We start from the raw sequence: 25,126 nt of genomic DNA, 5'->3' as shown, positions 1-25,126 counted from the left end.
CAGAGCAGATAAAGTCATGACTCTTATTTCTGTCCCTTTTTTCTCCTTACTTACTATCTACTCTGTTATTATCTCTTTGCTATCCTTTCTACAGCTCCAGTATTATGAAAAAGCTTCACAATTTCAACCATAAGAATAGAAAATAAATTTATATTGACTTTAGCAGGGTTGCTATTGTTCTGATGTGACTTTGTAAGCTACTGTTTCTTTTCTTATTGCAGGTTTGTTTTGTGAATTTAGATGCAAACAGAGATGATTGCAGTGACGAGCAAGTGAAACAGGTAACAGTTTAGGTCTCAATAACATGCACGATAGGTATATTCAAGTGCACCTGGATTTTCCAGTACAAAGCCAGATCTAAACCGTATGGTATATACAGTGCAAGATAAATCAAAGCCAGCTAGATTTTAACTCTTCCGGAGAACAATGAATCAGGAATATGAATTTATCTAAACACCAATCTACAGCTGATAGCTTTTTTTTATTCCTAGCCCAGATAGATACACTTACCAGAACATTGCAGCCTGGAAATTCACGTTGTTTATCTTGCGAGTAGACTTCTTGCTCAGCCTCAGTTTCCTCAGAAATGCAACCATGGATATATCATATATCTAACTACCTAATTTCACATAGCACTACATGAAAAAAAACTGAGCTCTCTCCTTCCTACTGCCCAAAAGCCCTCACCACTACTTCTACTCATTTAAGTCTTACTCAGCTGACCAGTCTTAATGAGTCACATTCCAGGTGGTTTGATTGTGTGGTCATGAGAAGAGACTAGAACAAACAGAGCTAAAGGTGTGCTTCACCTGTGTAACTGAAAGTTTAGAGGGATAGAAATGGGTTTTCTTAAAAAACAAGGTACAAACAGTAAAACAAATTACATCATAGACATGCTATTTAAAATATATACCATTCCAACAAATCCTCACATCTGGGCAGGATGTCGTATTTTAGACATATGGCCCGCTGTCAGTTTCGAGCTTACACCTTCCTTTTTCGGTTCCATTTCCATCATCCTGGCTTGGCGTCTACAACTGGTGTGTAGCTACCAGCAGCAATATGTGGTATATGAACAAAGCGGGGATCTCCTGACAATATTCAGGGAGTTCCTCAGTCAAACATGAAGGTTATTTTGCTGGGAGCACTTTTAATTCATGGGAAGACAGCCAATGGTGGGACCTAGTTGCCTCCTGGAAATCGTTAATTAGCAGGGATTGCTTTTACATGCTATTTTCTACATCCTGGATCTGTGAAAATTCAGATATCAAAAATAATTACCACTTCTTGCAGCAAAATGATTTTTCTGTTGAATCAGCTGGTTGACTGCACAGAACAGATTGAAAGGTTTAACTTTACTGAATCCACAGAAGCATTGGGTCGTTTTCTAGCAATAAATAGTTTTATTGCTTACAGTGCTACACTGTTTTTTATTAAGGAACAAAAGCTATAGCAAGTTGGAAGGACTGAGGAAACATCAAAGGTTTCTTACTTGTAGGTTAGCGCTAAGTATCTATGTAAAAGCCAAGTTAAACTAGCTTTCTGCAGCTCCTCTTTATAATACCAGGAAATTAGATTACTCCCTCACAAGCACAAATCACCTTTGAAAACAGCTGCATGGTTTTTAACCGTCAGCCCTGCAGCAGCGGTGCCTTCAGAGCTCGCGTGCTCTGCGCAGCCGTGAGCTCTTCCTTCAGAGCAGAGCCCCGTCAGCCGCCCGAGCGCTGCACCCGGCCGTGCGCACGGCTGCCTCCCCCTCCCGGGACACCCGCGGGCTGAGCCGCCAGGTTTGGCCCCTTCTTTTTAGAAACACCGTTTCTGGTGCCGAGTCAACACGTTTGTTAGGCATGGCTAGAGGATGATATTTTTCCTTTCGTTTTCAGTGTACAGAATAAAACATTCAATGCTAGCACAGGTACTGTGTGTGTTCTCCTCCCCCCCCCGCCAAGAGGAAAGTCACCTCATCACAATCTTTGTTTATAATGTACCATACTGGGTTTGTGTATATCAGCTGTGAGCGGTGTCCGTTTTATGCAACACACTGATATGGTGAAAGCATTTCATAAAAGGAATTTAAGGATTTTAGCGGAGCCATTGCTCAAATAACTCGTAGTGGTAAGTACTGTTATTCTCTGCTAGGATTTCACATTACCCTCTGGATCTTGGAACGGGTTAAATTGTTTTTTGAGTGTTAAAGCGTTGTCTTTCTAGACTTCTCCTTTTGTATTCCGAACAAAAGGGAAGGGAGTGAAGTAAAAGATACACAAAATGTCATGATTTCCTACCTAAGAAATCTGATAAAATGTGGCAATTTAGGCAGTAGAAAATAGAGATAAGTAGAGAAATGTATGTGATAACAGAAAGGTTATAATTTAAAAAAAGAAAAGGATGAGAAGTTTTTTGTGCTATACTAAAATGTCAAACTGAATTGAAGCACTGAATTTAGATGTGTCAAATATAAATACTTAGCCTCAGCTGAAGATCAGTCTACTGAAAAGTGAATTGTTCCCCCAAATTGAATTAGATTTGCAAAGCGAGAAAGTTTTATTATATCTAATTTAATTCACTCTGAGGAAAAATAACAGTACTGCAAGCTTATCATTTTGAAGAGGAAAAGGAAAAAGTGAAGTATCACTGAATTGCACAGTAGCTAAAGCATAGTGTTGGATGTGAGAGGTCTGCACTCCCTTAATGGCTTTGCTATTTCATGTGCTGTGGTCACGTATAAAATGTTGGTGGTATTTAGTCCCTCTGTAAGGATTCATCCTCAGTTCCCTGTTCACAAAGCATGTGAGACCCTTGGCAGAAAAGAATTATGAGCGTTCTTAGAGTAGGCATTGTCCTTTTGGTCTGCCTCTGTACGCTGTTGAGCACAGACATGTCCTGGCACATGACTGGGGACTGCTAGCAGTATCACAATGCAAATATTCTGCGTAACAAAGCATTACTGATGTTATTGCTTGTTTGGCTCTAGCAAATACATAGTAGATAGAGAGGTGTTGTATCATTGCAAATGAAAAGTCATGAAAGTGTCCACTGGAGCATCTGAGAATTGGAAACTCCATCTGTGCGTTAAATTTTTTATTATTCCAGGTTTAGTATTGTATTAATTGGATCAGCAATTTCTAGCTAACTCTCCCTTCAGTTTCTTGCTTATCATATGCCTGGAGGAAAACTAAAAGATATGCCCCATTCTGTCATACTTACTGAATCTTTTCTGTTGTAGAGAACAACAAACATAGTATACATAGTGAGTCTCTTAGGAACTCATAGTAGGAAGGTCAAGCATTTCGATGCGCTAAGACAGTCAAGTTGTTTAGAACATGACAGCTTAAGGGATGACAGATTGTCCTACTGGAGTATTTATTACACAGAAGTTTATACTGTCACAGTGGTCATTGTCTCATGGTTCAAAAGAAAGAATGTGTATTTTAATGCTGCCAGGTTTTGACGGACTCAAGGTAGTAAGTTTAAGTAAGCTTTTGGAAGTAATGCCTGTAATTATTTTATTGTAATATTTATGAATACAATAGTGCAACTCAGAGATTGTTACCTGAGAGCAAACTGTTGTCTTTCATACTGCAGAGATTGATCGGCGTCTCTCCAAATCTCCCCAAACTTATCAGTTCCATGAACGTACAACCACCAAAGGAAAATGAAATAGTCCTGCTGAGTGGATTAACATCAGGAAATCTTCCGGCTGATTATGAAGTTCCCCAGGTAGGAACCATACACTTATCTTTAGGATCACATCACAGATGTGAAGGAAGGAATCTGCCAACTGAAAAAGGGGAAGCTGAAAGCAAAGACCATATACCAGTTTGAGAACTGGGTGGGTGTTTGCAAACACAAAAAATTAGTCTAGCTGTTCAGAAAGGTCTAAATTAAGCAGGAAGGAGGAACAAAGATAGGCGACAGATTCTCCTATGGACATCTGGGTGGCAGCTGATACTGCTTTAAGTCATATTAACAGTTGATCCTCCAGGGAAGGCAGGCATTGATGGCACAGATGATTCATAAACCCAAATTTCAAGACTAGCAGGAATCAGAAGGGCAGCACAGATGGGGGCAGAAGGAAAGATGTAATACTTTTTATATACACAGGGCTGGATTAGGGCACAGCTCCTACAGACTCCCTTTTAAGTAAAGTCTTGCTGCTTCCCACTTTCGTTTCCAATCCATCTTCTCCCACGCAAGCACCTCAGAAAAGAACTGACGATAGGACTTGAAGATCCTGGAGGCTACCTTAAGGCTGACTGTGCCAATGGAAAATACCAAGATGTATTAACCATATCAGAGCTGATACCTCATTTAGCTTCTGTGCAACTTAAAATGTAATTAATACATTAATTAAAATGTATTGTTGTTAAGGAGTTAAAGGCAGATTTCTCATGCTAACCCCTTCACTCCTGTTACTGCCTATGAAATAGTCCATATCTGTGATTTGTAGGCCAAGAATTCCTGCTACTAGCATCACAGAGAGAAAGGAAATAAATGAAACCATTTGCCTAAAGGCATTTTAATACACAAGTTCCAGAAGCCTAACTACTTATTATGACCAAACCCTTTTTCTTTCTTTACATTTTTATCATATGTTATGCCTTTTTGTTCATTTCTGTGCCAAGAAGAATGAATGAATATATCTTAGTAATTTAGGCCTAATTCTGATTCTCATCTCATTTATCCAGACATGAACTTCACTAAAACTGCAGAGTTGTCCTGGAGTAAAAAACTGAGACATTCTCAGCAAGCTTAAAAACATGAACAGGTATCTCCAGTTCCATCTGCTGCAGAAAACAGCAGAAAACTTCTTTCCATTGAAATGAACTTGTGCACATAAATCTTCATGAAATAGGCCCCATAACAGCTATATGGCAAACATCATTGAATTTGGTGTTATACCAATGTGCTGCTCTGTAAAGAGAGAAATTGTCTGGTTATTGAGCTTCCTTGCCGCTCGTGACTAATGGCTGAATTTAGAAAGATTTAAAAAAAAGTAACACACAAACCTGTGGTGGGAGCAGTGGGATTCCAGAAGTACCAGGAAGCCCCTGCGGTACGCACAAGGCTGTTTTGAGGCCTAAACAAGTGAATAGTTGCCCACATCTCTGAAAGACTGTGGCCATTATGACTGGCAGTCTTCACAGAAAGGGTGCAAATGAGATACAAATGAGAACTCTCCCGGACTTCCCGCTTGCAAGACAGCTGGAGCTTCTGCACTGAGACCGAGCGAGGTTTGTGGGCTAGTGCTGTGTTTGTGCATACTTTTTTGGCTTGCCAGAGAACTGCATTCGTCAGAAGTGTCACTCTTTTTGCCTAGGTTTGGGTACTTCTGTTATTTGAATTTTTTTTTCCCTGCTGCCCATTTTCACAGGTACAACCCTGCAAACTGCGGACTGGGGAAACTGCAGTTTCATTTAAGACTATATCTATTTATTTAGTAATATTTTTCACAGCACAATGAACGCTCAAGTCTGATTCAGCAACAGCTCCTTAGCAGCTGGTTCAAAAATCTGTCTTTTGTGCTTTACTTCTAACAGTCTATCTGGTTTTCTGTTCGGAGATGATTTATAGTTGGAAAGGAAGAGTGAGCTAATAAAACATGTTATTCCAGTGTAACACTCATCCCACTCTATTATTACGAGATGTGCCTTGCATTCCCACCCAAAGGCAAAGAGCTGGCCTGGGGTTACGTTATGCTGGGTACTGTGCAAATGCACAGCTTATTTCTGCACAGCTTAAAATCCAGCACCTCGATCGAGAGTTGGTTCCACTGAAAGCTGGCTCCGTCCTGTGAGTCTCAAGTTAAAGCACAAGCTGCAGAGGTTTGGCTTTGCTTCAGAGTACACCCACAAACGTAGTTGCGTGCAGAGATCCTCACTTAGCTCTGGGGTTGTGTAAACATCCAAAGGCTTTAATAGCAGTAAAATGAGGATAAGAATTCCTTTCTTTCAGTTCCTGTCCAACTTTCTACTTTACTGGACCACTTCTCTGGTACGTTCTGGATGTAAATGCTCAGCCCCAGTTTCAATTGGGGGTTACACTTGTCTGAAATAACGAGGCTTTGCACGGATACAGGAATTTTAAAATACAGTATTTTAAAATGGTCTGTCAGAACAACTGAAGGTGACTTGTTCTTAACAACCTCAACAGCCACTATTTACAAGGCTGCCTTCAAACAAGCGTTGCGGCACAAGTTATCCCAAAGAGGAATGTAGGCCCACAAACTACTCCCTCAGTGCACAGGTAGCACTGGATGGTGAAAGGGCCTTAATAACAGCGTGTGGGATAGCTAAACCTGACGTAGCTAAAGGCAAATAAGGCTCTGTCATTTAAACAAGTTGACTAAAAACAAACAACTGGATAACTTTAACAAAATAAAGATACCCTTGTGATACAACAGAGTTCTGTACTAAAATGCTCGTATAACAGAAGATGTCATTCCATATGGTCTTATTTCAGCACATATGTAACTGCACACTGTGTTACAAACAGCTAAATGACAAATTGTATTGCATCCTTGCAATAGAACATTCCTGAGGTATTTATAGAGAGGGAGGCTTAAAATAAGTTTTATTTTTTAATTAAATAACTCTCTGAGATTCTTTTCCCCTCTAGTGTCCTTGGCTGGCAGATGTCTGCTTGGTTCAGTGTGCAAGGGGGGACAGGAAAAACAGCACAAGCTGCATCATCTTTGAAATAAACAAGTTTCTGATTGGACTTGAGCTTGTGCAGGAGAGACAGCTGCAGATAGAAGCTAATGTCTTAAAGCCCGAGGATGATACAAACTGTTCAGTGTCCTCAATAGAAGAAGATTTCCTCACAGCATCTGAGCACCTCGAAGATGAAAACGAGGCTGATGAATATAAAACCGGTAAAAGCAGTGAGACTGAGCATAATTCTGCCATTGTTCATACTGCAGAACAGCCATGGCAGTGCTTCACATAAATTGCACTTGATGTTAATGCATGCATATATTTAATTCTAATTTAGAAAACGTATAAGGATTCATATTTTTAAATTGTTGCTCAAAGCCAAGGATACATGGCTGTGCAGTAGTTCTACAGAGCTACGCAGTTATGCAGCCATTTTCTTTTCAAAGTTACAGGATGCTTTGCAAAGACTAATGTCTAATTTTTTTTTAATAGGTCATGAAAAATTAAGCCTTTCTGAACTTTCTTCAGATCTCAAAAAAAATAAAGGAAAGGGATTTGAAAATCCCCACTACAGAAGAGCCAGGTTGCCATTTGTTCTTGATGGGAACTGCATTAATAAAGATAACACAGCTACTAGGGTCTCTGAAGCTGTGAATGTTGTGGCTGAAGACAGCAGCTTACAACTTGAAGATAAGTCAGCCCAGGAAATACCCTGGCAGAAGGAATTAGCTGGAAGAGCTACATCATCCCTCAGTACTAATGATTTGCCTGGCAAGGTCGGAAATTCCTGCTCAGTGCATGTGTTAGAAGATGTATCTTTAACCGAAATGGCTAAAGAAGAACTGGGGCCTCTGTATGACCCAAAAGCAAAACACGACAGTAACACAGATGTGGAGAATGGTACAGGTATTAGGAAAGCTGATCTGCCCTTGCAAAACGAGCAAGCGACAACAGGTCAGTATGCCACAAATTTAGCAGAATCTGTTCTGCAAGATGCATTTATTAGACTGTCACAGTCTCAACCCGCTTTCACTGACGAGGCTGCTGTTAGCATCTCCGTTGGAAGCTCCTGTAAGACAGAAGATACAACAGCTTCCCGATCGTGGAATGAACTTCCGAAGATCGTCATAGTGCAAAGTCCAGATAGCTGTGAGAATGTATCAGAATGGCCAGGATCTGCGTTCCCAAATCTGTGCCACTGGACTGAATCAGAAAGTTCTGCTGAAGTTTCAGACTACTTTGAGGAGGAACATTCAAACGAACACCCCCAGAGCGCATTGGAAGTGGCTCTAGCCTGTGCAGCCACAGTTATTGGAACCATTTCAAGTCCCCAAGCTGCAGAGAAATTCAGAAGAGATCAAGAAGCCACAGACTCTAAAAGCAGAGCAGTTGATAACGAAGTGCTACAGACAGCGTCTTCACAGGTACTTGATGACTGTGCTGGCACAGAATATTCATTTCCATCTGCACTGTGTGGCATGACTCAAGTAGCAAGTGCTGTAGCAGTCTGTGGTCTGGGGGAAACAAAGGAAGAAAAGTACCCTGCAACTTCAAGTGGACTTCTGTCTGCTGCTCAGACTTCTGCAGCTATTAGTCTTCGCTGTAGCATAGCTATAGGAAGCAGCATGGAGAAGTTGAATGATAGCATTGCGGAGGCACTTCTCAAAGAGGCATCAGTAATTTTGACAAAGCCCAATACATACAAAAACGTAGGGCATTTTATGGAGTCCATAAATGGAAGAATCATTGAAACAGCAGCAAGGCCACGGATTCCACATTCTGATGAAGTTATCAGGGATGAACTTGCACAAAACTTATCCAACATTATTCTACGACATTCTGTAGAAGAGGTTAGGAAGAAGAGACAGTTACACCCCCGTTCAGAAAACGGCTCAAGTACACAAGACATTTTCATGGAGACTGCAAATGAGTTGCTTTTTAATGTGATATATTTCACTTGCAAGAAGATGAATGATATAAGACATGCTGATGAGTGTTCCCCTTTCCTCTCTGAGGGCGCAAAAGCAGAGAAAGTAACAATAGGAGAAGGATGGTCAACACAGGCGACACCACATGAAACATCATGCAGACCCCTTGATCACTCTGCTAGGAAGCCAATGCATACCTCTGACAGTGCAAGTGCTAGCGAAGATCTTGCAAATGTCACAAGCACTAGCAGAAGTAATATGAGAGATGTAAATAGCAGGGAAAGCGTCCCACTGTATTCAGGACCAACAAGTAGAGCTACTGGGCATAATGCACTTGTTGCAAAAACATCTCCCAAGAAGAGATATTTGAAAAGAACCACACGAGACTGTTACAAATCTCCAAATCAGAGTAACAGTCAAAAGAAGAAAGACTACAGATCGTTTTCAGACAGAGAAAATGCCTTTACAGACAATGAATGCAAGCACGGCGTCCAAGAACAACTGTCTTCTGATGCCGCTGTAAATGCGGGAAACCAGGCCAAGCATAAGCATGATGCTGTGCTAAATAATGATGTCCAAGTTAGCTTGTCTTTATTAGGAAACCATGTCTTGCTTCCTTCTCAGCCTGTGCTACAGGTAAAACATTCAAGGGACAAATATTGTATAACAGATTTTGCAGAAGAATTGGCAGAAACAGTGGTCTCTATGGCAACAGAAATAGCTGCCATTTGTCTTGAAAACTCAAATGGAAAGCAACCCTGGTTCTGTGCATGGAAAAGAGGCAATGAATATCTGGTCACCCAGAGTTTATCATGCCGAACCATAAAAAGGAAAAAGGAAACCCAGACTAATGGTTCGGTTGTTCGGAAGCACAGGGCACCTAGACTTAGCGAGATCAAAAGGAAAACAGATGAGCATCCTGAGCTAAAAGAAAGACTGATGAATCGGGTAGTGGATGAATCTATAAACCTTGAGGATACACCAGATTCTGTCAGTGTCTTTGCAAATGAAGTGGCTGCCAAGATCATGAACCTCACCGAACTCTCTGTGGTTGATAGCATCTGGCAAGGTCCAAACCATCCCAGGAGCAGGCTGCACTGTGAAAGATGGAGCCGAGGCAAGGCATCGAGTTGCGAGAGCATACCAGAGGAAGATGCGGATTCCAAAGGCTCTCTCCATACCCTAGGCCTGATGAACGCTCTTGGTCAGCCTGTGAGCCAGACAAGTTCTGTCTCTAAGCAGTCTAGCTGTGAAAGCATTACAGATGAATTTTCAAGATTTATGGTGAACCAGATGGAAAATGAAGGAAGAGGCTTTGATTTGTTACTGGATTACTATGCAGGAAAAAATGCAAACAACATCTTAACTTCTGCTTTGCAACAGGTAGCCAAGAAGAATAGTCATCTTAATGTAAAACCAAGTTGCCCATCCAAACAGTCCAGCACAGAAAGCATAACAGAAGAATTTTATAGGTATATGCTGAGAGAAATAGAAAAGGAAAACAAAGATAATGCCTCTTCCCCTCGGAATTCAAAGGACTGGTGTGGCAGTTTGCTGCCACCCTCTCTACGAACACCTTTCTGTTTTAGGCAGTCCTCCATGCCTGACAGCAGGTCATCATGCTCTAGACTAACAGTAAATACCCCAGTTAAAGCAAACTCATTAGATGGATTTGCCCGCCATCACCAGGATTCCTTAAGCGTACAGCCAGTCAGTACCGTGGCTTCTTCAGGTCTTTGCAAGTCTGACTCATGCCTGTACCAAAGATGCAAGACTGACCAAATAACAGATATGCTGATTCATGAGACATGGGCAAACTCTATTGAATCGCTAATGCGTAAAAACAAAATTATAGCAGATGAGGCAGAGGTTGCAGAGGCAGATCAGTTTCACAGTGATTCTCCACCACACGTGGAACAATACGCAAACAGACTGGCTGCAAATATCGTGGAAAGTGGTAAAAATTTCATTGTTGTCCAGCAGGATTCCTTTGATCACATGAGCCGAGAACCTGTGCTGGAAAGCAAGCATCGCCAGAGCGCAGCTCAGATTCAATCAAAACCCAAAGGGGAGGGAGTAAGTTTGAGTGAGAAAAAAGAGCTTATTAAGAGCCCTGGATCCCTCCCTGCAAGTCAGCACCGGGAAGTGCCATTAATTCAAATAGAAACTGATCAGCGAGATGAGCCAGAAGAGGCCTTAACTTCATGTGGCCCTTCTGAAAAGGAGCATCTAAGCAAAGAAAAGCCTCCAGAAGCACATGCTGGGAAGCACGCGGTTTCCAGTTCCCTACTAAATAGGTAAGTGACCAAAAAAATAAATAAATCAGCACATTGCTTTAGGTGTTTGTTTTAACTTCCCAGTAAAAAATACTTTGATGAAGGAAGAAAATAAGGCGATAACCACTTTTTGAGAAACAATCAGGTAAGTTCTCACTACAGGTTTCTAATGGCATAAAATCACTGAGTCATATATTGCAGTACTGATTTCTGGGGTGAACTTGTATTGAACATGACAATATGATGGTTCTGAGGTCCAAGTCTAATACCACACAGATGAGTAAATTTTACCTTATAGATTTTTGTCCTCCACAGTCAAGACAGGAGAGACCAACAAAGTTTGGTCTTTCTAGCCTCATTTGTACTGCTCTCCAGACTCTCATAGATGGCATCATCTATGTCCACTGCTTTTCAAATTATTGATAGGTGTCTCCAAGTCCAACTGAGGAAGCTGTGCATCAGAAAAAAATCTCACTAACTCACTTGCAGCCACATTGCCCTCTAAAGATTAGTGCTGGTTCTACCAAGCATCATCTATAGGCATGGGTGGATGCAACTAGCTAGTATCTCAATTTTAAAAAAGAATCAGTTTTATTGTAAAAGAGAAAATAGCCTGCTATTCCTTCTCCTTTCCTGTCTTTAGCTCTCTACTATGCTTATTCATGCACTTAGGTACCTGGAAAGCAGACCAGGCTTCTTACAGCTTGAAGTTCTGCTTTGTATTTACAGTCTGGAACAGAAAGTAAATTTTTTTTTCTACTAAAGAATTTTTATTAGTTTCTAACACTAGTTTCTAACATTAAAAACACCCCTCACCTCCTTTGGTTCCAGACTGCTCTGGCAGAATTTAGATAGAAAAAAGAATAAAATTTCATTTCATAGAGTTTATGCCACAGTCTACCACCTTCTCCTTGTAGCTGCTTCTTTTGTTGAGGAAGCTGCAGCTTATTTTGGTTAAGGCAAAATGAAAGCCCTGCTGCATTACAGTGGATTGCAAACGTAGAAGATTGCTATGGATGTTAAGAGCAGTACTTTCCTTCAAGGCATTCCTATTTTTAACTATGCTTCTTAATCGTATCTCTTACTTTAATGGTATCTAAACTGCCAATCACTTGGAGCATTGCAGCACACCGTTATCTCAAGAGTGCTTGCAAGACTGCAGGTGCTAGTGTTAGAACCTGTTTTGTAGCTCTTTTTTTTTTTATACAGTGCTGTGTTTTGGCTTTTGACAATGCTCTGCTTGAAGTGAGAAAGCATGTACTTCCCTGTGTATGGTAGCAATTAGGTGGATAATTAGCATAGTGCCTCTATTATTTCATGCAGACTCTCCCCCACTAACCTTCCTCTTCCTTCACGTGCAACCTGCTTTTAATAAGATGCATTTAGAAATCTGCTTGTTTGGAATCTTGACTGTTTGAAAATAAAGTTATTTTCTGCACAGCTTATGAACACTTCAAGTAACAGCGTTTCCTCTGCCTTTGATGTAGAGTTGGTGAAGTGGCTTTTGGAAATTTAAAGTAATAGTACTGGTAGATCAGAATTAGCACCTCGAGGCTACAGCGACGTTAGCTCCTTGGTTTGATGATGCAGGGCAGTTCTGAATCAGCTTGTCCCCGTTTCCATGCCTTGGTTCTGTTTGCGGAGCGCAAAGTAGATTCCTTTGGGAACAAGCTAAACCAGAACGCCGTGCTCCATGCATGCGCCGAGCAGGCTCTCACCCTCACGGGAAGACAAACTTTCCACTGGTTCTTCTGGTCAATTTGAACCACCTGCAGTATGGACGTTTGGATCAAGCCTAGGCAGAAGTAAAACCCCGTGTATAATGTAGATATAAAAACATCAGCACCAATTGCTTTGATCTACTGATTTGCTCCTACCACATGAAATTATTTGTTAGTGTAGATACAAGCAGACGGGTCTCCAGGCAAAATACCAAGCAGGTATGTGCTCATTATCAAAAAATGAAAGCCATGCACGCCTGAGGAAAAGGTCTTCAGTGAGGAAAAAAGACTCGTTTCATTTATGTCGGCAGTGCATCAGACCCAGTCCGGTCACAGATTCACAGAAAACGTTCCAGCAGCCTGTTTGAAGTAGGGAACTGCCAGCCTGAAGTATTTCTATTGTGACATGTAAACAAAACCCAAAATGCAAAGTAAGAAAACCCCCCAAACTCTCATATGTTTTGGACTAAGTATTAGGTGCTACCTGCCCTGTATTAAAAAGCATTTTGATAACATTCCCTCGTACCTGGTTTCATAGCGGGTTTACGTTAGTTAGGATGATGAGTTTTGTGCCCGAGAGGTGAGGGAAGGGGCGTTTGGTTGTTTGATGGCTGTTAACTGCCTGGTAGATCAGAGGCCCTCAGGCAAATAAGTACCTTTTCTCTCTGTACTCCAGTGTTACTGCAGCAACTTCTCAGGAGCTGTCCTGAGAGTCAGAGCATGGCAAAAGGAGATATCCACAATGATGTGGTTTCAGTATGCTCTTAATCAAGTTAATTATTTGAGAGCCATGGAATTACTGGGGTTCTAACTGAAGACAGGGCTCCTCAGCCGTAAATGCAGGTAAAAGTCTAGAGAAGTTACAGCCTTCACATGGACACCGGTTGCCAGTAAACTCTGTTTTTGATCACAAAGTTGCAAATGCAAACCATCCAGTAAATATAACACAACTGTAGTTGTACTTTAGCTCTTACTTGGTTGCTGCAGTGGTATAATTACTTTTTTCTTATTGTCCAATTAAGTTTTTTCTTTTTTTCTTATATTCTTTTCTGCCTGCATATCAGAATTCCCTTGGTAAGCCTTGCACAGTCCAGTTTGGCTCTGAAAAGTTATTGTAAACATAGTTTTTGTTATAAATATAACAAAACATAAAATGCTCTATCTGAACGTAGTTGAAAGAGAGAGAGAGAGAGAGAGAGAGAGAGAGACATACATATGTCAAGCGTGCAGAATTACAAAAGTTTATTTTTCCCCCTCATATTGGGAAACTGCCTCCAAAGGTAGTCTGGGCTGCAGGTTTGGGTTCATACCTGCCAATAAAAAACCATTTTGTCCATCGCCAACCTAAGCAGCACAGCTTTCCTTTTCAAGAAAGCTACCAAGAAGCACAGAAAGCTAAAATTCATTAGTGATTCACAGCCCACAACACTTTCCTGATTTTACTTCCAAACTTCTTTTGGACCTGCAGCACTAACAGCGTAGAAGTGCTGGAAGCTTGTTTATGGGAGAGAGGGACCCACATAAGGATATATGCATGCGGGAGCCTGTAAAAGTCCTGTTGGGAGGGAAAGTAGGAAATGTCAGCGGCCTGCAGCAGAATACACGAGCCCCCTCGGCGGGCGGGCGGGCGGGGGGAAGGCTCCGTCCGCAGCGCTTCAGCAGACTTTACCTTTACTTTCTGTTACATTATTTGCTTTCAAACTCTGCAGCTGGGTGCAAATAAGAGAGTGAGGATGTTTAAGTGTGTTTATTTAAATAGTCAATGAGATACCTGCTGGTCTTGAATGATGAACGGTAATTTTTTTTTTTAACTTGCTGACTTCCTATAAAAGGCTTCAGTGTTGTCATAAAGGCCTAATGTTGTAGATTTTTTCCTATATTGTTTTAAAATAGCTCAGTTTTGTTTAAAATGTACTAAGTTTTCTGAGTGTTTCTGCTGTATTTAAATGAAGCAAAATGTATTTTAAGCAATTCAGGGAGACATACACAAACAGAAATAAAAAAGACCTTTGGAAAGTGGCTTTACCAGTGAAAGCCCTGTGCGAAAAGTTGGTATTCTTCATGTCAGATGGAGGTAGGGATGTGGACATAGTTATCACACTAGAAGGCACTCGGTCTCCAGTCAGAGATCCTGCAGATCTCAGATGAGATGAAATGGGATCCATCTATTTGCCATCATTTCACTTCTAAATATGTTAATACTGTCTTCTTCTGCTCACATACTCTACTTCATTGTAAAAATTGATTTGCTTAAATACGTATTTTGCATTTCTACTTCTTGATTAATACATTTTTAAATTGTACTCTTTGAAATTTAACACTACTGTTATATACCATGAGTTGGAAAAAAAAAAAATCTGAAAATACTGATAAAAAAATGTTTGTACAGAACTGAAAGTACAAAACGCTGTGTCACTCAAGTGCTAAAGATTATTGCTGGCATTAGAAGAGCCAGGCAAGGAGTAATGCATGTTTTAGACTTTATCCTTTATTAGCTCCCCTATTTAGAAAATGGAGAAAATGTTCATGTATGTGCAAGTATTAGGTACATTATAATGCACCTAATAATAATTAGGTGTATTATTAATGTAATCATTAATGAGTGGTCAAATAGAAGTAAAAGATCCTAAGAAGGGAGGAGGAAGCCTTGGCAAGGAACTTACCCGTTAGTAGGACAGGAGTGGAGTGCCCGGGTACAGCTCCAAGAAGTGCTGTTAATCTGCGCTAGCATATACCAGCCACTTCAACCACTGATTGACCAAACTTCTTTAAGGAATAGGCCTATGCGTGAGCGCTTCTTTTTGCATATGTGAAACCTTGTACAAGTTAAACCTTTTCTATTCATATTTCAGTATATGGCTAATTTTGTTTTGTGTTTATGTATAGCAGCCATAAGACGACCATTTTTAAAGGGAATCCTGACCACATCTAAAGGGAATCCTGACCACATCAGGTCTTTGCATATGAATTATAAGCTTATCCAAGCTCTTGCTACCGTATAATTTTGCAGCTTGGATGACTTTAATGAGCAGTATTTCCTGAAGATTGGTGGCGCTAGTTGTTTGTATTTTTTATTTACAATATCAATATGCCTTCCTTATCACCCTACCAGCAGCAGTACTCAGAGCAGACCAGATGCTGAAATCGTAGCAGAGGCAAAAACAGCTGAAGAATTTCCAACCCATCTCAGCAGCAGTGAGGAAAGCACTGGCAGCTGGTCCCAGCTAGCTAACGACGAGGACAATCCTGATGACACAAGTAGCTACCTGCAACTCAGCGAGAGATCCCTGAGGTACCCATGTTCTGTCTGTGGTCAACATACAGTGTGATCTAATCGATCGAGCCAGTGATTTGATTACAGTGCATTGGGAACGCGGGGCAGTGGCTCAAGGTATATTCAGAACACTGCAGACAGCTTAGCTACAGTGTCCGTCTCTTCCTTTTTCAAAATAGCAAGCCACGTTCTGGTTCTCAGCCAGGGCTTTGTGTTGGTGAGCGGCTAGAGTCAAAGAAAATCTTCTGCACAATAAGCAAGTACCTCACAGCCCTACTCTGAAAGGGCCATCAGACAAGCTAGTTGCCGCGACCTTTAATTTGCTTCATTTGTTACCATTTGCATAGCGCTTATTTTGGCATTTTCTTAGCCGAGACTGGCGAGACTGCTGTTCCCCACAGGGACCAGTGCAGTGAGAGCAGGGGCAGAGCCCTGTTCTGCTCGTACTAGCTCGGGGAGCGGGTCGACAGAGGGTGGCAGGGTTCTCCCTGAGCTGGCATAAACGCCACTGCTCGCATTGCAGTATTCTGCTTTTTGTCGCTACTAAGTCAGGCCATGCGTTTAAAGATGTCATCTAGTCCTTAGAGCTTATATGAGGTGATGCTAGCTTGACCGTAGCCCTTTCACCACTTTACATTGAGCAAGATTTTTACTTCATATGCCCTTAGATTAGTTTTTTTTAAATGTAGCTAATTAATTATGTCATTCTCTTGGGTATTCTGAAGACAAGGAGGGAGGAAGTACGATAATGAAGCAGAGAAGGAAAGAGCCTCTGCATGTCAGAGACTACCATTGGCTAGCTTAAAAAACAGTGAAAGAAACTTGTCTGTCCGTGTGGGTGAATGTTCATCCCATTATGCGCAGCGTCAGCCTTTAACAGACTCAGTCTGGGGGAGCTCATGTATTGTGCCTTTTGGCTCTGCATTGAAACAGAAATTGATACAGCAAGTCTGAACGCGTAGCATACTGACACTGACTCCGAAAAGCCTGATGAAGAAAGGAACTGTCTAGTCAATACTCTGATGTGAGGAAAAATACTATTAATTGCTTTTTTAGTAAAAATTAAGTGGTTCAAATTTAATTACCACGCAGAATTTGTTGGTGCTAATCAACTTGTAGCTAGTAAATTCATAACCTGTTTATCAGACTATTATGAAATCCACATAAACATTCACTGTCTAGTTCGTGGCGGTGTTACAAGGTGAGCTAGTACTATTCTTTGCAAATATTCTCAGGTGCAACACTTCATTCTAGTGAAGTAGCCAAAAAGAACACTTCTGCATATTACTGGGTCACTATTAAAAAAATTTAATTGAAATCTCAGTATTTCAGAGTAGCAGAAATGTAAGGGACCATCCCCGTACCTGTGGGTTCCATCAGATCTCTGACAGTATTTGGGGGTATGATGTCATATGCTGCAACTGCTCCTGGTTACAGGCCTGAGGTAAGTATACGATGGGGCAATCAAATACCTTGATATAGTTCACCACGTTCAGAGGTATCTGAATCTCTGCAGGTTTTTCCAGGACATCTCTATGCTTGACAGTCTTTCTTTCCAAGGACGCATGCAGATTGTTTCTCTGTTGGAAGCCAAACGTTCACTGGATAAGCTATTCACAAGAACGGAGTCCACTGTTTTTTATAGTTCATAGCATCACTTGATACATGATCCATCTAGATCTACTTCAAGAAAAGCCTCGTTATTTTGCACAGATTAGTATCCTTCATCCTGGGAACCACTTGTTGAACACACATGGTTCTGTGGAACTTTGCATACTGGGGGCACCCCCCTCACTTTGCTTTGTACGTAAATAAGAAGATATGTACGGAGACATGTTGGGTGCAGCTTGGCACTAATATTTAAACTTTTGCTTTGTCAGCAATGGCAACAGCAGTACAACTAGCAGTCTTGGCATTATGGACCTGGAAATTTATCAGGAGAACATGCCATCTTCTCCTATGATTAAGTAAGTAGTCACTGAAGTGAGATTTGATGTTTAGTCTAATTTTAACTGCAAATCATTTATGCCATCTAAAATGTGCCAAGCCCTGCTTTGCACCTGCTGCTTAGCCTGCCATCAGTTTCAGAAAAATAAATCCACGTGCAGGTGTCTGTGCAGAGTGACAGCACTGCAGAGTGAAAGACTATGGGAAAGCCCAACCAGGTGGGCCTCTCAGGAGAATATGGATCCACCAACTGCTTTGCCCAAAAGACAGTTTGCTGAACTATCCATTTCCCACTCTCTGAGCTTTTTTTCCTCTAAATAACTTCAAACATCACTGAAACATAACTGTAATAGCAAGTAAGATCAAGCAAAGAAAGATCAATTAATTTAAGGTATAGGAAAAAAAGAGTGATAACATTTTTTTCAAGAAGGAAAATTTGGCCCAAGGTACTTCTTATCTGTTGTTTCTGGGCATGCTTCTACCAAGCATGCTCAATACCAATAAAACTATCAAGAGACGTGCAAGTACCTGCGTAAAGATTCTGGTACCCTGAAACATGGTATAACCTGCCAGCTGCTAAATGGTAAACCAACTGAGGCAGTCAGGGCATGGCTACTGCAGACGCGTATGTATTGTACATCACGCAGAGAAAATGAGAACCTTGTGAAGTCAGTGACAGCAGAAAATCTTCACACCAGACTATACTATAACAACAAACCATTCTCCGTTCCAAAAAGCTCTTTTTTTGTAAGTAATTTGGGCATCCATGTTTCTGTAGAGTTACATGCACTCTCTTTCAGCTGTTGATTAGGACCCTAACCTCGTTAAAAGATTCCCGTCTTCACAGTAGGCACTGCTAGCTCCTACGCACATTCCTAAAGATGTCCCCTCCTTTCTTATTTTTCCAAAGACAAAGGGACTAAGTTTTTGATTCCTAGTGCGCTGCCAGTGGGTGTTCTCTGGTGACAGCCAATAGGCTGGCGATCCTGGAAGGACAGATGTTGTGGAAGGCAAGAACACCACTCGGGTGCAGTTTGTTCTTCCAGAAATCAAAGTAAAGGGACAGAATACTTCTGCTGTTCAAACAGAAAACTGGGAAAAAAAAAAGGATGTGAAGGATGTTATTAGCACCGATGTTTCTAAGTCATGACAAATCATACATTGCATGCTGCCATTTTAATCTTTCCTCTCACATCTGGCAGCAACCACTACAAAAGTATATATAATCTTGATCCTTTGAAACCTTGGGGGAGATTCTGAAATCCTTTGAAGAAGGGTGGTAAGAGCAGTGTCCTCCCGTCCTAGAAACGTAATCTGGCACTTCCACTGTTCCTCTTGATTGAGGACAGAATGGGACAGTCTGCAAATGTGTATTTTAAGTGCTGTCCCCTACAGGAGTGATGAAAGGAATGAAATAGCTATGTTATCACCACCAAATTTGCAGTCTTCTGCTACATGTACATGAGTCTTCAGATATAGTCTTCAGAAAGGGAAGATAAAGCAGTGACTACATATCTGGAGTTTGTTTCCTGTAGTTCAACAAGAAGAATGATAGTACATAGGAAATGAAGATCATCTGAACTTTTTGCAAACGGTAAACAGAATTTATTTATCCAAACAGCTAATAAATATATTTAAAATCAGCAGTAGCTGAAGTCATTGCTAGTTATAACTGTGTTCAACTATGAGAGAGAAAATTAGAAAGCAAGACTGAAAAAAATGAAGCCAAGGACTATAACGTTGCAAAATACACACCTTGGAAATTCAGTGCTTCCCCCTTGGTTATGGTAAGACACAGCAAGTCATGCTATGTCATTTGCTTTATCATTATATAAACTGTAAAGATACACACATCCTAATGAAGCGTTAATACACAGTGCATGCAGTATAAGCAGTTCATCCTATTGTGGGAGTAACACTGTGCAGTTCCCAAGGCTTTTCCTGATTGACAGATGAAATTATTGTAATATATTCAGCATTTTACTGTTTCATCCTATGTAAATTTTTTCTTGCAGTTTTCTAGGTGAAAAGTCTTGCATTGGGGGAGAAGTTTATCCATCACGAAGCAATGTTGTAGACTGTTCCTAAGTATCACTAATAAGCTTTGTTGTTGTTTGTTTCTAAGTGAATTAGTAGAAGAAAAGGTTTTCCTTAAAGAACAGACAGAAAATATAGAGGGTAAGTTGAACCATATCAATTATAGATTAGAATTTGAAGCTAAAATAAGCAAGTACATAGTAACTGTTGTTTTGTTTTGTTTTTTTTTTCCCCAGAAAGTACTTCTGGGCTCTCAGTGGGAACAGCCAATTGTCAGAAGGACCTACTAGTGATAAACTTTGATCTGGAACCGGAACGCCCTGATGCAGAGCTGCGAGCCACTCTTCAGTGGATAGCTGCTTCTGAGCTTGGAATTCCAACCATCTATTTTAAGAAGTCTCAGGAAAACAGAATTGAAAAGGTAGTATCTACAGGATTGCACATACTATTAAATCATTTAAGGCATCGTAGCAGTTGTGATTGGATTGAAGTTACTGAATTTTAAAATGCAGATGCAAAAAAACCCAAAGATCTTGATTACAGAAGATGGCAATGCAACTGTTAATTAGACAGGGAGAGGAGAGGATTAAATACCTCAGAGTTTAAGGCACATGAAAGAAGATTTTTAGTGGTAGAGCAAAAAAAAAGAAAAAGGTATGACCATCTAAAATGAGACCTTCTTCAAAATCAGTCTTACATGCTTTAATGAATCAGAGTTCCCTTTCTCAGATCAGCTATGTGGTGAGTAGCAATGCCAAAGACAGAATTAACAGAAAAGGTCCTTTATAGAGGTGCATTTGAAGTGTTACAGACAGTTTACATGGAGTTTAAATGTGTAGCTTAAAAAAATCCCTTCAGTGTAGACATCACACAAAGTTCTACTACAGAGGGCCCATCAATGACAGACAGTAAGAGCAGACTATGACATGAGACATAGGTTGTACTTAAGATTTCATATGGGCTTTACACCAGCTTTGAGATTCCTTAATCCTTATGCAGGGTCTGCTTCTGCCTGCAACACTGCCTCAGGCAGCTCTGAACCTCTACCTGCCTGTTCATAAATGGCTACAGCCAGGGATACAGCAGGGCACAGCAGGGGCCTCACAGTTCCTCCTGTATTTAGGTGAAACCTACCCTGGCCAAACGCACTGGCTTTATAGTCGCTTTATGCTGGCAGAAAGAGCTTGCTGCTCAACAAGGAACGGGCCCACTGCTAACTGCAAAATAAAGCATCAGCAATGTGTTAAGTCAGGTTTGGGGTGACACGTAACAAGACTAGAACACTTCTGCACTGGAGTTGGTTGAAAGTTCAGAGAGGACAGGCAGGGTGGACCATCTGTGTAGGCATATCCTTATACCGTTGTTATCCTGAGATACAGTTTTGGCACAAGCAGTGACCAGCCACTGTTTCTAGTGGAGCCATATTTGCAATCAGACATCTCTTACTTGGAAAATGAGAATCATCGACTGAAATGTTTTGCATCATGGCATGGAAATTCAGAAGCACCACCCCCCAGCAACAGAAAACGCTGCCTATATGTTCCAGTGCCCTCTTGATCCCAGGCAGACGTCACTTGCCCTCTGCCAGTCACCGTTCTGAAAGCAGCATCTATTTCCAGAGAGGGAGAGACAGACAGCAGAACAGAGGAACCTTTTGAGGTATTAGTCCAAGCCAGAGTGCCAAGAGCAGCCCTGAAGTCCAAAACGACCACGAGAAATACAGACACTTTCTTTCCCAGCAGGATTAGTTAGCGCTCCACTGCAGACACTGCCAAATGCCACCTACATTTCAGGGATGACCAAAATTGCCCCTTTTCCATGGTGAGCAGGAATGACTTAGGCCTTAAAGCTTTCAAAAAGTGTTATGGTATTCAAATAGATTAATGAAAAAAGTATTACAAATCAGTATTTTGGTCTTATAATGTCTATGAAAAGATCATTTTGAGCAGCAGACATATTGTTTGATTTTTCTTGAGTACATGCATTTGGGAATCATAAACATAATTTAAACTGCATTCAGCAGCAACAGTCCAAATTGCATCTAATTAAAGAAACAGCTGTCAGCTTTACCCATGTGCTTTGGCAAACAGTTAATTCAATTGCAAAAATACACTAGAGAATAATGAAGCACATCCTGCCTACAACAGTGCTCTTGGAAATCGTGTGCCTATTAAATATCATTAAGATACATATTAAAAGTTTAGGCTTCAGTATGTAAATAGCAAACAGCTACACTAACTAGAGAGACACAGTATTTTCTTGTATGGTTTAAAACTGGAAATGTAGAAGGAGCAAGCTAATTAGATATTGATTGTGAAATTCAAGTTTATGAAAAGCTTTGATTTTCATTTCTAAGCTTCAGAAAAAAAATTGGACCAGATGCATGACACTGAAGCCCACTATTGTGTACAAAGTGGACAAAATTCAGAATTTTTGCCAGCTGCTTAAGAACATGTATTTAACCCCTGATTTATACAGAGGTTAAAAAAAAAAAAAAAGAAAGAAAAAAAAAAAAAGAAAAAGCAAATACAGATCATCTCTGTGATTTAGCCAAAATTGTGGCAAACATCTTCACGTGTAGAAAGTTCACCTAGAATCCTCCCTCACCAGTATCGTGAGAATATTTCAAATGCTGTGGGATGTGTATGTGGAAATACAGGAACTTAATATAATGAAAACGTAACTAAAAGTAATGAAGAAAGAATGCGTCTCTTTAAAATGAATAGTCACACTTCCGTTATTTTGACAGTGAGGTATAGATAACAAGGAAATTTGCAATCGTTTATCAGGCTCACTTTCACTTTTCTCAATTTCATTGCAACAAATAAGAAATAATTTATGAGAGCAGATGATTTAGAAAACGTCTTGAGATTAGACTAGTCTTGGGATAGCCTACAGAAATCCTTAGGTTACTCTGTTGTGATGTGCATCCACTGCGTGATACAGTAGTGCACTTACAAAGGATGGTCTTAGAGCAGTTTGCATGTATTCATTTAACAAAAACTAAACAAAACCTTGACCAAATCCTAAGTGTGTTGTTTTCTTTATTTAGTTTTTAGATGTTGTGCAATTAGTTCAACGGAAGTCCTGGAAAGTGGGGGATATCTTTCATGCTGTGGTGCAGTACTGCAAGCTCAGTGAGGAAGGCAGAGAGATGACACCAAGCCTGTTTGATTGGCTTCTCGAATTGGGTTAAGAAAATTGACCTGTTCAGCATTTTTGTTTAAATCCAGTTTAAATAAGCAGTGGTTTGTGTAACGCTCTGATTTCCAAACATCACTGAATAAAACAAGCAAAGATATACAAAGTCTACAGAAACAGCACACATCTGTTCCACAACTACACACTGAGCAAAGTGAAACCAAGGTATATCGTATCTTTTGTATCATGAGGGACTCTTGACATTGTGCTATAGAATGTACTGTATGAGAAAGGGATGAAATTTAGCCTTTTGAATTATTGCACTATACAGTAAAGGCTTAATTTAATATTTAATGTGTCCAATTTCATCAATTGGATTAAATCAACCAGCTGAAATTTAATAGTACACTAAAATTCAGTTTTAAAACACCAGTCTTTGTACAGCCTAACTATTAGAACATGAATGTGTTCCAGGATGCCTAGGAAGACTTAGGTCCCTAGATCAGTAATACAAAAATACATAATTTTTAAGCCCTGCAGTCTTCTAAGGGGTAAAAATTTTGAACTCTTAAGATGCTTGCAGTTAGACAACACAATAACACGTGATATAAAACGTGAAAAAACGTTTCAGTTCTTTCCATGTGATTCTCTTCCATAGCTGTTCCCCATTCCTTTCTTTTTCTCAAGAAACCAAATTTAAATGAAAAAGACTCTCAAGTATTACCCTTCAGAAATGTGGATTCCTTTTCTCTTGGAGGCAGTGCAATTTAGGATAGCTGCAAGTGGTAGATCCCAGAGCACAGCTCTGGGGATTGGGAGAGCTGGATTCTGATTCCCGTTCCACCACGGTCCTGCTACGTGACCCTGGGCAAGTCAGTTCACCTCTGTGCCTCAGTGTCCCTATCTGGTAAGAGGGAGTAACGATAGTAAATTGTTATATAAAAGTGCTTCTATGTTAAGCACTATGTGTTGGTTAAAAGCACTGGAAAAATAAATACTATTTTAATTTCAGTTTAATCAAATAAATTGTTAATAAGAGAAGATGAATAAATATCTAAAAGAGAATTGTGTTGGCATAAATAAGAACCTTAGCAATGTTAGTTTTTATAACTTACAAGAAAACAAAATGATTGTTAAAATCTTGCAGCACATATAATTGTTCATTTTGAATATAAATGTTTGGGTTATATATGATAGTTCACGTTACCGTAGCATTTATATAACTATTTGATAAGATATAACTATGGTATCTTGTTGAGATGATGTTAGTATCATGCACTTAATGATGCATTCTTTTGACTCTGCCAAAGAGATTGGTTTTGAATTTAACGATAAATATAACTTATCACATCAGAGCTCTTCTGTGATTTGTTTCTTTGAAAATGTATTTATCTTTTGTCTCTACGCACCCATGCAATAGAAAATCTGGCTGCCTTTCCCAATAAATATTTAAGAGATGTTTTATTTTCCATACAACAGTATATGCTTCTGTAATATTTCTTGAAAAAAAACTATCCTTTTGCACTAAATATTTTTGAAGATTTTGAAGTAGTTTTAAATAATTTATGAAAAAAGAGCCATATTCTCAATTTTGTCATTAAACCCACTCCTAAACTTGCACGATTTCCTCAAACTCATTTTTTAAGAAATGCAAACCATCAGTGAATCAAAAATCTAACACAGAAGATGAAATAACACGGCTAATTCTACATCTGCTCTGCAGCATATACAAAACAACGAAGGTCACTTTACTGTCAAGACAAAGGTCAACTTATTGTATACACTAAAGGTAACCATGCAGTCACGGGGCCTATTCCTAAGAACTGCTGAATACCCATAACTCCCACTAACACGAGTGGTAACTCTGAGTGCTCGGCATTTCTGAGGCTGAAACTTAATAAAAAGCACGAAGCGTTATAGACTGAAAGTGCTTTATTTGAGTTAATAAATGGGAAAGTGTATTTATTTTTAAACCGAATCTAGTTAGCGGTCAGTATACAAATTTTTGCTGTGATAGACTAAATGTTTACTTATCCTACAAAGCACAAATATCATGACTGAGTTGTAACAGTGTGATGCAGTTCCTCTGTACAGTAGTTCTTAATGTTGCCATTTATTCAGAAATAAATTTATGTTATAACGTGTG

General features: G+C 40.1%; 1 protein-coding gene across 9 annotated transcripts in view; it reads left to right on the top strand.

The window, feature by feature from the left end:
• SPHKAP (SPHK1 interactor, AKAP domain containing) overlaps nucleotides 1-25,126 on the top strand; it is a 105,179-nt gene extending 80,053 nt beyond the window's left edge. For 6 of the 9 annotated variants that reach the window (XM_009675774.2, XM_068955056.1, XM_068955057.1 and 3 more), the window contains exons 4-12: nucleotides 222-281; nucleotides 3,586-3,720; nucleotides 6,619-6,874; nucleotides 7,149-10,881; nucleotides 15,694-15,873; nucleotides 17,736-17,822; nucleotides 19,928-19,980; nucleotides 20,076-20,260; nucleotides 22,892-25,126. In XM_009675774.2, coding sequence (XP_009674069.2) covers nucleotides 222-281; nucleotides 3,586-3,720; nucleotides 6,619-6,874; nucleotides 7,149-10,881; nucleotides 15,694-15,873; nucleotides 17,736-17,822; nucleotides 19,928-19,980; nucleotides 20,076-20,260; nucleotides 22,892-23,035 — 4,833 coding nt within the window. In that variant the 3' untranslated portion in view covers nucleotides 23,036-25,126. The remainder of the gene's footprint in view (nucleotides 1-221; nucleotides 282-3,585; nucleotides 3,721-6,618; nucleotides 6,875-7,148; nucleotides 10,882-15,693; nucleotides 15,874-17,735; nucleotides 17,823-19,927; nucleotides 19,981-20,075; nucleotides 20,261-22,891) is intronic. The other 3 variants (XM_009675776.2, XM_068955060.1, XM_009675775.2) reach the window with 2 other exon arrangements.

This window comes from Struthio camelus, chromosome 9 (genome assembly GCF_040807025.1).
Source record: "Struthio camelus isolate bStrCam1 chromosome 9, bStrCam1.hap1, whole genome shotgun sequence".
Taxonomy (NCBI): Eukaryota; Metazoa; Chordata; class Aves; order Struthioniformes; family Struthionidae; genus Struthio; species Struthio camelus.
The sequence above is the reverse complement of the archived record's forward strand: the minus strand, read 5'-3'. Positions and strand labels throughout refer to the sequence as shown.